General features: G+C 46.0%; 1 protein-coding gene across 3 annotated transcripts in view; it reads left to right on the top strand.

Moving 5' to 3' along the window:
- pomt2 (protein-O-mannosyltransferase 2) overlaps nt 1–14276 on the top strand; it is a 266777-nt gene that overhangs the window by 176551 nt on the left and 75950 nt on the right. For all 3 annotated transcript variants that reach the window (XM_068038417.1, XM_068038418.1, XM_068038419.1), the window contains 2 exons: nt 5276–5347; nt 8401–8460. In XM_068038417.1, the coding sequence (XP_067894518.1) occupies nt 5276–5347; nt 8401–8460 (132 nt within the window). The remainder of the gene's footprint in view (nt 1–5275; nt 5348–8400; nt 8461–14276) is intronic.

Below are 14276 nucleotides of genomic sequence, written 5' to 3' on the forward strand. Positions count from 1 at the left end.
CTGGAAAGTGTTGACGTTGAGAGAGACTTGGGTGTACTCGTACAAAGAACGCACAAAGTTAACATGCAGGTGCAGCAGGCTATTAGGAAGGCAAATGGCATGTTGGCCTTTATTGCAAGGGGATTGGAGTACAGGAATAAAGAAGTATTACTAAAATTGTATAGGGCTTTGGTGAGACCGCACCTGGACTATTGTGTGCAGTTCTGGTCTCCACATTTTAGAAAGGATATACTTGCACTGGAGGCAGTGCAGCAAAGATTTACTAAATTGGTCCCTGGGATGGGGTGTGCGGGGAGGTGTTGTCCTATGATGAGAGGCTGAGTAAATTGGGTCTATATTCTCTGGAGTTTAGAAGAATGAGAGGCGATCTAATTGATGCATACAAGATTCTGAAAGGGCTTGATGGGATAGAAGCTGAGAGATTGTTCCCATTGGTCAGGGAATTTAGAACATGGGAATAGTCTCAGGATAAGGGATCAATCATTCAGGACTGAGATGAGGAGAAATTACTTCACTCAAAGGGTTGTGAATCTTTGGAATTCTCTACCCCAGAGCGTTGTGGATGCTCCATCACTGAATACATTTAAGGTGGTCTGTCAGAGAATCAAGGGATATGGGGAGCGGGCAGGAAAGTGGAATTGAAGCCCAAGATCAGCCATGATCATATTGAATGGCAGAGCAGGCTCGATGGGCCATATGGTCTACCTCTGCTCCTAGTTCTTGTGTATTTACAGCATTTTCTGTATTTATTTGAGATTTCCAGCATCTGCATACAGAATACAGAATTGGTTCAGTCATAGAAGACAGAGGGTATCAGTGGATGGGTGTTTTTCTGAATGGAGGGATGTGACTAGTGGCGTTCCGCAGGGATCAGTGCTGGGACCTTTGCTCTTTGTAGTATGTATAAATGATTTGGAGGAAAATGTAGCTGGTCTGATTAGTAAGTTTGCGGATGACACAAAGGTTGGTGGAGTTGCGGATAATGATAAGGATTGTCAGAGGATACAGCAGGATATAGATCGGTTGGAGACTTGGGCGGAGAAATGGCAGATGGAGTTTAATCCGGACAAATGTGAGGTAATGCATTTTGGAAGGTCTAATGCAGGTGGGAGGTATACAGTAAATGGCAGAACCCTTAGGAGTATTGACAGGCAGAGAGATCTGGGCGTACAGGTCCACAGGTCACTGAAAGTGGCAACGCAGGTGGATAAGGTAGTCAAGAAGGCATACGGCATGCTTGCCTTCATCGGTCGGGGCATAGAGTATAAAAATTGGCAAGTCATGCTGCAGCTGTACAGAACTTTAGTTAGGCCACACTTAGAATATTGCGTGCGATTCTGGTCGCCACACTACCAGAAGGACGTGGAGGCTTTGGAGAGGGTACAGAGAAGGTTTACCAGGGTGTTGCCTGGTCTGGAGGGCATTAGCTATGAGGAGAGGTTGGAAAAATTCGGATTGTTTTCACTGGAACGACGGAGGTGGAGGGGCGACATGATAGAGGTTTACAAAGTTATGAGCGGCATGGACAGAGTGGATAGTCAGAAACTTTTTCCCAGGGTGGAAGAGTCAGTTACTAGGGGACATAGGTTTAAGGTGCGAGGGGCAAAGTTTAGAGGGATGTGCGAGGCAAGTTTTTTTACACAGAGGGTGGTGAGTGCCTGGAACTTGCTGCCAGGGCAGGTGGTGGAAGCAGATACGATAGCGACGTTTAAGAGACATCTTGACAAATACATGAATAGGAAGGGAATAGAGAGATATGGGCCCCGGAAGTGCAGAAGGTGTTAGTTTAGGCAGGCATTAAGATCGGCGCAGGCTTGGAGGGCCGAATGGCCTGTTCCTGTGCTGTACTGTTCTTTGTTCTTTGCAGTATTTGCTTTTGTAATAGTGAATCCTAAGAGTAGGAGTGTCAATTCACACTCAAACATATGTGCTCCAAGTCAGGATGAGTTTCAATGTAGTTATGTGGAGGGTTTGGAGAAATTGGGATTCTTCTCTATCGAGCAAAGAAGGTTAGGGGAAGACCTAATAGAAAAATTCACAATCAGGAAGGGTTTTGTTTCCACTGGCAGAAAGGTCAGTAACCAAAGGATGTAGATAGGAGGCATTCAGCCTCTCAGGGCTGTTCCACCATTCAGTGAGATCATGGTTGGCCTGATTTAAGGTGATTGGCAAAAGAGGCAAAGGGGAGATGAGAATTTTTTTTAATGCATTGAGTTGATATGATGAATTCATGACCTGAAAGTGTGGTGGAAGTGGATTCAATAATAACTTTCAGAAGGGAAGTGGGAAAATTCTTGGAGGAAAAAATTGCAGAGATATATAGAAAGAGTAGGGGAGTGGAACTAATTGGATAGCATTCAATGAGCCAGACAGGCAGGATGGACTGATTGGCAGCCTCCTGTGCTGTAAAATTCTATGATTCTGAGCATTTTTCGGTGTTTGTCATTTTTATCACAGGGATTAACATCTGATTGTCACTTTTAGAGAAATGTAAACATACAGGTATGCAAGACCAAAAACTGAAACAAGCTCAGGACTGGGTCAATGTTCACATATATGCTGGAAGTAAATTTGAATTACTTTTACCCAAGTGTGTTAGTGAGAAGCTAATGGCCCTAGTATGGAATCAGCTGATAATGAAGCCATACTAACTGAGGCTTTTGACTTAATGGAGGCAAAGGGTAAAATCAATTTTCTATGATGAAAGGTTATTGCTTAATGATTCCTTGAGTTAATTCTATCCCTGCCCTGGTCTCTGATTTTTAGTACTTGCCAGCCCTGGAATACATCTTTCTACTAGAGATATTAGGTACTTAGTTGTTTGCAATAACTATTTTAAACACATGCCCCACTTGTCCCACTTCATTCTCCTCATTCAGCTGGAAACATACTGCTTAAGAAAGTTCTCTTGTACACATTTCAAGAATGCCTCCTACTCTTTGTCTTTTAAACTGTTATTTTCTGAGTATATTAGGATAATTAAAGTCCCTCATTATTAGTACTGTATAGTTCTTGTTCCTTTCTGAAATTTGCTCTTCTATTGCCCTCCCACAGTAAATACCCAGCAGCATAATAGCAACTCTCTGTCCTTACCTCTACCCCTCTTCACCCAGAGTAGTGAACCTGTGGAATTCTCTACCACAGAAAGCAGTTGAGGCCAAATCATTAAATATATTCAAGAAAGAGTTAGATATAGTTCTTGGGGCTAAAGGAATCAAGGGATACGGGGAGAAAGCAGGAACAGGTTAATGAGTTTGGACGATCAGCCATGATCATATTGAATGACTCGAAGGGCCGAATGGCCTACTCCTCCTATTTTCTATGTTTCTATCCTTTTTTAGGACTGTAACATTATCTTTGGTCAGTACTGGCAGCACATTCACTACCCCGGCCCCACCTCCTTTTTCTCCTTCCTTGTTTTTCCTGAATGCACTGTAGCCACATACATTAAATTCCCATTTCTCCCTTTGTTTGATACAGGTTTCTGTTGTTGCCACTGTATCGTAGACCCATGTGTGTGACGGCTTGTGCCTGCAGCTCACCAGCCTTATTTACCACACGTTGGACATTTATGCACATGCACTCCAAATCTACCTTAGCCTGTCTTGTATTTCCCTGCTGCCTGGTCCCACTCATTGTGGACTGCTTTTTATTCTGATACTGTTTTCTCTCTCAATCCTCTGTACACCTTGTTTCTCTGCTCTCTGCTTCATCCTTATTCCCCTTCCAAATTAGTTTAAATCCTCCCCGCTCAAACACTCATTAAACTCTGTGAGGTTGTTGGTCCCAGCCCTTTTGAGGTGCAACCCATCCACCTTGTACAGATCTCTCCTGCACCAGACTTGGTTCCAATACAGCTGATAGTTATGCAAAACAAAGAGGTCTGTTCTGGCTGACAGACTATGTCTCCACGAGTTTGTTTCGGACGGTTTATATATTCCGTGTACATTGTTCTAGTCTCCTCCTCTACTATACCTCTTGGCTTGCTGGGAGCTGGTTTGATAACTGTTCTCTTGTACAATTTTGGTCGTTGCCTTAATTGTTTTCCTTGTTAAAAACAATGAGCAGCATTCTGGGAAGATGGTGTGGCTTTTGTGAGATGATTAAAATTTCTTAAAAGGGCATTAGTGATATCTCCCTGTTGGATGGTGTGTCTGTTCTGATGTGCACAGGATAAATTCCACAGAAAGAATACAGACCATTATACTGATGGTGATAATGTAAGAATATGCCAACCTGGAGTCTGTTCACAAGAAATCCCACGAATTACCCAGACCTCATCCTGTGCTTGCAAGATCTCCAAAGCCAAAAATTTGCCCAGACAACTGAACCAGGAATATTATGAGCAGATGGCAGTTTGTTTTTCGGGATATTAGAATTAGAATTAGAACATTACAGCGCAGTACAGGCCCTTCGGCCCTCGATGTTGCGCCGACCTGTGAAACCATCTGACCTACACTATTCCATTTTCATCCATATGTCTATCCAATGACCACTTAAATGCCCTTCAAGTTGGCGAGTCTACTACTGTTGCAGGCAGGGCGTTCCACGCCCCTACTACTCTCTGAGTAAAGAAACTACCTCTGACATCTGTCCTATATCTATCACCCCTCAACTTAAAGCTATGTCCCCTTGTGTTTGCCATCACCATCCGAGGAAAAAGACTCTCCCTATCCACCCTATCTAACCCTCTGATTATCTTATATGTCTCTATTAAGTCACCTCTCCTCCTCCTTCTCTCCAACGAAAACAACCTCAAGTCCCTCAGCCTTTCCTCGCAAGACCTTCCCTCCATACCAGGCAACATCCTAGTAAATCTCCTCTGCACCCTTTCCATAGCTTCCACATACTTCCTATAATGCGGTGGACCAGAACTGCACGCAATACTCCAGGTGCGGTCTCACCAGAGTTTTGTACATTCTTCAGTTCCTTCCTGGCTACCTTGTAACCCTCCAGAGCCCTGTCTGATCCTTGCTTCTTCAACCTTAAGTAAGCTTCCTTCTTCCTCTTGACTAGCTGTTCCACATCTCTTGTCAGCCAAGGTTCCTTCACCCTACCATCCCTTCCCTGCTTCATCGGGACAAACCTATCCATATTCAAACGATCTTTGCATGGTGTCCAAAAAATGGACAGCCTGATCCTCCAGACAAATTTCAAAACAACTTTTTCTCTGTACACAGGCCTTCAGATTGACAAACGTGCAGAGTAACTTCAGATTCAGGCACATTCTCTGAAAGGCTTCTAATAACGTTTGCTGTGTTTGCTTTTTCTGTAGGGTAACAGTGGGCTAAAACCAAAAGACAATGAACTCACTTCAAAACCCTGGCACTGGCCAATCAATTATCAGGTAATAAACTTCCTACTGTACTGCACATTGTGCTCACACTACAGGGTTGTACAGAGCATGCAAAAAAATCTTGTGTTAGCACATTTCCCCGAAATCCAGCATTCCATTAGTTCTATGATTCCTTGTGTTCACTCCTGCTACTCTTGGTCCAGGTTGCAAACAGATGGAAAGTGTAGGATTTCTCTGTGAGGATGCTCACATCTCAAAGAAAATTCTTGGGACACATTGGAAGAAATAAGGCAAGAGGAGAAAGCAAGCTAACGCAATCACTTTATCCACAGATTAAACCCATTAATGGATGTCGAGTGCGGCTGCCTCATTCCCTGTGACAGGTTCTAGTAATGGACAGATTATAACAGCCCATTCTCTGTAACAAATGGACATGAAACTACATGAAATATCAGCCAATAGGACAAGCCTGAAATAAGCAAATGCTCTGGCCTTGCATGTGCCCATAAAAACTGAGAAAGAAGCAAGATAAATCAACAGTGCATAAAATTCAGACAATACAAGCATGTGTCAAATGAGTAAACTCTGGAGGCTTTAATCTGCAGCACAGAGTCCTCATGGCACCACAAAGTGCCTTGTCACTTTGGCTGCAGTAAGTTGGACTCTGAGCCTGGGAAAACACTGGGCTTGAGTACCTTTGGGTCAGGATACTACAGATCATCCTTAGTGAATCAGTGAGCCGGTCGAGGTGCCCATAAACAGGAACTGAGTGCCTCATGATGGCTTATCTGTTGGTCTACAATTGCCCATCAAGCCAGGGAACCAACCATGGCTCAATGAGGAGTGCAGGAGAGCATGCCAGGACCAGCACCAGGCATACATAAAAATGAGTTGCTAACCTGGTGAAGCTGTAACACAGGACTACGTGCTAAACAGTGGAAGCAGCACGCTATAGACAAAGCTAAGCGATCTCCGAAGCAATGAATCAGACCAAAGCTCTGCAATCTTACGATATTCGGTTGTGAATGGTGGTGGACAATTAAACACCTAACGAGAGGAGGAAGAGGCTCCCAAAACATCCCCGTACTCAATGATGGGGGAGCCCAGCACATCTGCAAAAGACAAGGCTTAAGCATTTGCAACCATCTTGAGCCAGAGTGCTGAGCAGATGATGCATCTCAGCCTCCTTCTGAGGTCCCCACCATCATAGATGCCAGTCTTCAGACAATTTGATTCACTCCTCGTGATATCAAGAAATGGTTGAATGCACTGGATACCGCAAAGGCTATGGGCCCTGACAACATCTCAGCTGTGGTACTGAGGACTTGTGCTCCAGAACTAACAGTTCCCTTAGCCAGGCTGTTCCAGTACAACTACCACAATGACGTCTATGCAACAATGTGAAAAATTGTCCAGGTATGTCCTGAACACACAAAGCAGGACAAATCCAATGCAATCAGTTACCACCCCATCAGTCCACTCAATCGTGATGGAAGGTATTGTCGACAGTGCTATTAAACGGCACTTAATCAGGAATAACCTCACCAGTGCTCAGTTTGGGTTCCGCCAGGGGCACTTGGTTCCTGACCTCATTACAGCCTTGGTGAAAAAGCTGAATTCCAGAAGTGAGGTGACAGTGACTGCCCTTGACATTAAGGCAACATTTGACTGAGAGGCATCAAAGAACCTTGGCAAAATTGAATCAGGAAAAACTCTCCACTAGCTGGAGTTACACCTATTGCTTGTTTATTCTTTCTGGGATATGAACATCGCTGGCAAGGCCAGTATTTGTTGCCAATCCCGAGTTGCCATTGAGAAGGTGGTGGTAAGGTACCACCTTGAACCACTAAGTGCACCCACAGTGCTGTTAGGGAGGGAGTTCCAGGATTTTGACCCAGTGACAGTGAAGGAATGGCACCACAGTTCCATGTCCGGCTGGTGTGTGACATGGAGGGGAACTTGCATTTGACCAAGTATGGCATGAGGGAGCCCTAGCAAAACTCGCCGCTGGTTGGAGTCATAACTAGCTCAAAGGAAGATGGTTATGGTTGTTGGAGGCCAGCCACCTTAGCCCCAGGATATCCTTGCAGGGTATTGACCTAGGCCCAACATCCAACTTCAGCTGCTTCATCAATGACCTTCCATCCAACGTAAGGTCAGAAGTGGGGATGTTCACTGATGATTGCAAATGTTTAGTACCAGTTGCAACTCCTCAAATACTGAAACAGTCTCTGCCTGCATGCAGCAAGACCTGAACAGCATTCAAGTTTGGGCTGATAAGTGGCAAGTAACTTTCGTGCTACACAAGTGGCAGGCAATGCCCATCTCCAACGAGAGAATATAACCATCTCCCCTTGACATTTAATGGCATTACCTTCGCTGAACACCCCCACCGGTCAACATCCTGGAAGTTACCATTGACCAGTAACTTAACTGCAAGAGCGGTCAGAGGCTGGGAATTCTATGAGTAAGTCATCTCCTGACTCCCGAAGGCCTATGCACCATCTACAAAGCTCAAGTCAGGATTATAATGGAATACTCCCAACTTGCCTGGATGGGTGCAGCTCCAACAACACTCAAGAAGCTCGACACCATCCGGGACAAAGAAGCCTGCTTGATTGGCACCCCATCCACCACCTTCAACATTCATTCCCTCCACACCAGTGCACAGTGGCAGAAGTGTGTACAATCTACAAGATGCACTGCAACTAGGCTCCTTCGACAGCACCTTCATGACAGGGCTTCCTAATATGGGAGAGGAAAATTGGGAATGGATTTTTGGAACCTGCACACAGTATTCCAACTGATACCTCACTCAATTCTTTAGGAAGCTCAACATTATCTCTCAGCCTCTAAAACCAAAGATTCAATTTGCTTTCTCGTGGCCTTAGTTACTTGCTACCATCTTTTAAGGGCCCGTGTTTCTTCACCTGAAAGGGCCCTATACAATTTCAAGTATAAATTTCCATTCCCCATTCTTCCTTTCAAAATATATTAATTTTCTGTATTGAACAGCGTCTGATACCTGTCTGCCCATCCTGCTAGCTTCCTACAGTCTGTGCAATGTGACTGGTGTCGTAAAACTTTGTGTCTTGTATTCGCAGGGCCTTCGTTTCTCCGGGACGAATGAGTCTGAGTATCGAGTTTATTTATTGGGGAACCCTGTAAGTACTCAACAACAGCCTATGAAATAAAGCATTTTCTGAGCACTAGAAAAAATGTTGAAAAAGGCCTGTGTTGACTATTAAATTAAAAGCAAAATACTGCAGATGCTGGAAATCTGAAATAAAAACAAGAAATGCCCAGCAGGCCTGGCAGCATCTGTGGAGAGAGAAGCAGAGTTAACGTTTCAGGTCAGTGACCCTTCAGCAGAACTGGCAAATATTAGAAGTGTAAAAGGTTTTAAGCAAGTAAAGCAGGGTTGGGGCAAGAGATAACAAGAGGTGTTGATAGGACAAGGCCATAGAGAATAACTGACCAGAAGGTCATGGAGCAAAGGCAAACGGTATGTTAATGGTGTGGTAAAAGATAAAGTGTTAGTACAGAGAGGGTGTTAATGGACAGAAAAATGATCATCCCTGGCCCCAAGCACAAACATGAAAAATAAGTGGGTCGGCACAGTAGAAACAAACTAAACAAACTAAAATGAAATAAACAAAGAAAAAATAACTAAAAATAAAAAGGGGGGCCAATCAAGCTCTGAAATTATTGCATTCAAGGTTCAGTCCGGCAGGCTGTAGCGTGCCTAATCGGTAAATGAGGTGCTGTTTCTCGAGCTTGCGTTGATCGCTGGAACACTGCAGCAACCCCAGGACAGAGATGTGGGCATGAGAGCAGGGGGTTGTGTTGAAATGGCCAGCAACCGGAAGCTCGGGGTCATGCTGTCGGACTGAGCGGCGGTGTTCCGCAAAGCGGTCACCCAATCTGCGTTTGGTCTCCCCAGTGTAGAGGAGACCACATTATGAGCAGCGAATACAGTATACTAAATTGAAAGAAGTACAAGTAAATCTCTGCTTCACTTGAAAGGAGTGCTTGGGGCCTGGGATAGTGAGGAGAGAGGAGGTAAATGGGCAGGTATTGCACCTCCTGCGATTGGAGGGGATAAGGTGTTGGGGGTAATGGAGGAGTGGACGAGGGTGTCAAGGAGGGCACAATCCCTTCGGAATGCTGACGGGGGAAGGGAGGGGAAGATGCGTTTGGTAGTGGCATCACGCTGGATGTGGCAGAAATGGCAGAGGATGATCCTTTGGATCTGGATGCTGGTGGGGTGGAAAGTGAGGACAAGGGGAACCCTGTCCCGGTTCTGGGAGGGAGGGGAAGGTGTGAGGGTAGAGGTGCGGGAAATGGGCCGGACACAGTTGAGGGCCCTGTCAACCACGGTGGGGAATCCTCGGTTGAGGAAAAAGGAAGACATATCAGAAACACTGTCGTGGAAGGTAGTATCATCAGAGCAGATGCGTCGGAGACAGAGAAACTGGGAGAATGGAATGGAGTCCTTAAAGGAGGCAGGGTGTGAAGACGTGTAGTCGAGGTAGCTGTGGGAGTCGGTGGGCTTACAATCAATATTAGTAGACAGCCTATCCCCAGAGATGGAGACAGCAGTCAGGGAAGGGAAGTGATGGAGATGGACCATGTATAGGTGAGAGAAGGGTGGAAATTAGAAGCAAAGTTCATGAAGTTTTCCAGTTCGGGCGGGAGCAGGAAACGGCACTGATACAGTCATCAATGTAGCGGTAAAAAAATTGGGGTAGAGGGCCTGAGTAGGACTGAAACAAGGAATTTTCGTCATATCCCACAAAAAGACAGGCATAACTACGACCCATGCGGGTACCCATAGCAACACCTTTTACTTGAAGGAAGTGAGTGGAGTTGAAGGAAATGTTGTTCAATGTGAGAACAAGTTCAGCCAGGCGGAGGAGGGTGGTGGTGGATGGGGAGTGCTGGACCTTTGTTCAAGGAAGAAGTGGAGAGCCCACAAACCGTCAGGGTAGAGGATGGAGGTGTAGAGAGGTTGGACGTCCATAGTGAAGCGGTTGGGCCAGGAAACTGGAAATTGTCAAAATGGCTTAGGGCGTAAGAAGAGTCATGGATGTAGGTGGGAAGAGACCGGACCAGGGAGAAAAGATAATCAAGATAGGATGAAATAAGTTCAGTGGAGCAGGAACAGGCTGAAACAATGTGTCTGCCGAGACAGTCCTGTTTGTGGATTTTGGGAAGGAGGTAGAAGCGGGCTGTCCGGGGTTATGGGACAATGAGGTTGGAAGCTGTAGAGGGAAGATCTCCAGAGGAGATGAGGTGAGTGACAGTCCTGTGGACAGTAGCTTGATGTTCAATGGTGGGGTCATGGTCCAGGGGGAAGTAGGAAGCAGTGTCTGAGAGTTGGCGCTGATCCTCTGCAAGGTAGAGGTCGGTAGGCCAGACAACAACGGCACCACCCTTGTCTGCAGGTTTGATGGTAATGCCAAGTTAGACCTGAGAGAATGGAATGCGGCTGTGTTGAATATTAGAGTCACAGAGTTAGACAGCACAGAAACAGGCCCTTCGGCCCATCTTGTCTGTGCCGGCCATCAAGCACCTAACTATTCTAATCTCATTTTCCAGCACTTGACTCGTAGCCTTGTATGCTGTGGCGTTTCAAGTGCTCATCTAAATACTTCTTAAATGTTGTGAGGGTTCCTGCCTCCACCACCACTTCAGGCAGTGTGTTCCAGATTCCAACCACCCACTGGGTGAAAATTTTTTTCTCAAATCCCCTCGAAACCTCCTGTCCCTTACCTTAAATCTCTGCCCCCTGCTTATTGACCCCTTCGCGAAGGGAAAAAGTCTCTTCCTATCTGACCTATCAATGCCCCTCATAATTTTGTATACGTCAATCATGACCCCCTCATCCTTCTCTGTTCTAAGGAAAACAACCCTAGCCTTTTCAGTTTCTCTTCATTGCTGAAATGCTCCAGCCCAGGGAATGTTCTGGTGAATCTCCTCTGCACCCTCTCCAGTACAATCACGTCCTTCCTATAGTGTGGTGCTCAGTACTGTACACAGTACTCCAGTTGTGGCCTAACTAGCGTTTTATACAGCTCCATCATAACCTCCCTGCTCTTATATTTTATACCTCGGCTAAAAAAGGCAAGTATCCATATGCCTTCCTAACCACCTTATCTACCTGTGCTGCTGCCTTCAGTGATCTGTGGACAAGTGCACCAAGGTCCCTCTGACCCTCCGTACTTCCTAGGGTCCTACCATGCATTGTATATTCCCTTGCCTTGTTAGTCCTCCCAAAATTCATCACTTCACACTTCTCAGGATTAAATTCCATTTGCCACAGCTCCACCCATCTTACCAGCCCATCTATATCGTTCTGGTACAAAAGGTGAAGTTACACTGGATCAGAGGTGAGCTGGCAAGATGGATACAGAACTAGCTCAGTCATAGAAGACAGAGGGTAGCAGTGGAAGGGTGCTTTTCTGAAGGTAGGGCTGTGACAAGTGGTGTTCCGCAGGGATCAGTGCTGGGACCTTTACTCTTTGTAGTATATGTAAATGATTTGGAGGAAAATGTAGCTGGTCTGATTAAGTTTGCAGACGACACAAAGGTTGGTGGAGTTGCGGATAGTGATGAGGATTGTCAGAGGATACAGCAGGATATAGATCGGTTGGAGACTTGGGCAGAGAAATGGCAGATGGAGTTTAATCCGGACAAATGTGAGGTAATGCATTTTGGAAGGTCTAATACAGATGAGAAGTATACAGTAAATGGCAGAACACCGAAGAGTATTGACAGACAGAGAGATCTGGGCGTACAGGTCCACAGGTCACTGAAAGTGGCAACGCAGGTGGATAAGATAGTCAAGGATGGGAACCGGAGCCATGGATCAGTGGATGGGGGTAGCTGTTGAACAGGCAGATACAGAGTGCAGAGAGTCTGTGAGGAAGGTTAGACAGTTGACAGGGCAAAGTTGCAGCCAGTATGATGGGTTGAAGTGTGTCTATTTTAACTCAAAAAGTGTCAGGAATAAGGGTGATGAACTTAGAGCATGGATCAGTACTTGGAGCTACGATGTTGTGGCCATTACGGAGACATGGATATCACAGGGGCAGGAATGGATGTTGGATGTTCCAGGGTTTAGAGGTTTCAAAAGGAATAGGGAGGGAGGTAAAAGAGGTGGGGGAGTGGCATTGTTAATCAGGGATAGTATCACAGCTGCAGAAAGGGAGGTCGTCGAGGAGGCTTTGTCTACTGAGTCATTATGGGTGGAAGTCAGAAACAGGAAAGGAGCAGTCACTTTGGGAGTTTCCTATAGACCCCCCAATAGCAACAGAGACATGGAGGAACAGATTGGGAGGCAGATTTTGGAAAGGTGCAGAAGTAACAGGGTTGTTGTCATGGGTGACTTCAACTTCCCTAATATTGATTGGAACCTCCTCAGTGCAAATAGTTTGAATGGAGCAGTTTTTGTCAGGTGTGTCCAGGAAGGTTTCCTGACTCAATATGTAGATAGGCCAACTAGAGGGGAGACTATGTTGGACTTGGTGCTTGGCAACGAACCAGGCCAGGTGGCAGATCTCTCGGTGGGAGAGCATTTCGGTGATAGTGATCACAACTCCCTGACCTTTACTATAGTCATGGAGAGGGACAGGAGCAGACGGGATGGGAAAATATTTAATTGGGGGAGGGGGAATTACAATGCTATTAGGCAGGAACTGGGGAGCATAAATTGGGAACAGATGTTCTCAGGGAAATGCACGACAGAAATGTGGAGGTTGTTTAGGGAGCACTTGCTGCGACTGCTGGATAGGTTTGTCCCGACGAAGCAGGGAAGGGATGGTAGGGTGAATGAACCTTGGATGACAAGAGATGTGGAACAGCTAGTCAAGAGGAAGAAGGAAGCTTACTTAAGGTTGAGGAAGCAAGGATCAGGCAGGGCACTGGAGGGTTACAAGGTAGCCAGGAAGGAACTGAAGAATGTACAAAACTCTGGTGAGACCGCACCTGGAGTATTGCGTGCAGTTCTGGTCACCGCATTATAGGAAGGATGTGGAAGCTATGGAAAGGGTGCAGAGGAGATTTACTAGGATGTTGCCTGGTATGGAGGGAAGGTCTTGCGAGGAAAGGCTGAGGGACTTGAGGTTGTTTTCGTTGGAGAGAAGGAGGAGGAGAGGTGACTTAATAGAGACATATAAGATAATCAGAGGGTTAGATAGGGTGGATAGGGAGAGTCTTTTTCCTCGGATGGTGATGGCAAACACAAGGGGACATAGCTTGAAGTTGAGGGGTGATAGATATAGGACAGATGTGAGAGGTAGTTTCTTTACTCAGAGAGTAGTAGGGGCGTGGAACGCCCTGCCTGCAACAGTAGTAGACTCGCCAACTTGAAGGGCATTTAAGTGGTCATTGGATAGACATATGGATGAAAATGGAATAGTGTAGGTCAGATGGTTTCACAGGTCGGCGCAACATCGAGGGCCGAAGGGCCTGTACTGCGCTGTAATGTTCTAATTCTAATGGACTTAGGAGAGCTAGAAGGGGACATGAAAAAGTCTTGGCGGGTAGGATTAAGGAAAATCCCAAGGCGTTCTACACTTATGTGAGGAACAAGAGGATGGCCAGAGTGAGGGTAGGGCCGATCAGGGATAGTGGAGGGAACTTGTGCCTGGAGTCGGAGGAGGTAGGGGAGGTCGTAAATGAATACTTTGCTTCAGTATTCACTAGTGAGAGGGACCTTGTCGTTTGTGAGGACAGCGTGGAACAGGCTGATATGCTCGAACAGGTTGAGGTTAAGAGGGAGGATGTGCTGGAAATTTTGAAAGACATGAGGATAGATAAGTCCCCGGGGCCAGACAGGATATACCCAAGGATATTACGGGAAACGAGGGAAGAGATTGCTGCGCCTTTGGCGATGATCTTTGCGTCTTCACTGTCCACTGGAGTAGTACCGGATGATTGGAGGGTGGCAAATGTTGTTCCCTTGTTCAAGAAAGGG

This window comes from Heterodontus francisci, chromosome 9 (genome assembly GCF_036365525.1).
Source record: "Heterodontus francisci isolate sHetFra1 chromosome 9, sHetFra1.hap1, whole genome shotgun sequence".
NCBI lineage: Eukaryota > Metazoa > Chordata > Chondrichthyes > Heterodontiformes > Heterodontidae > Heterodontus > Heterodontus francisci.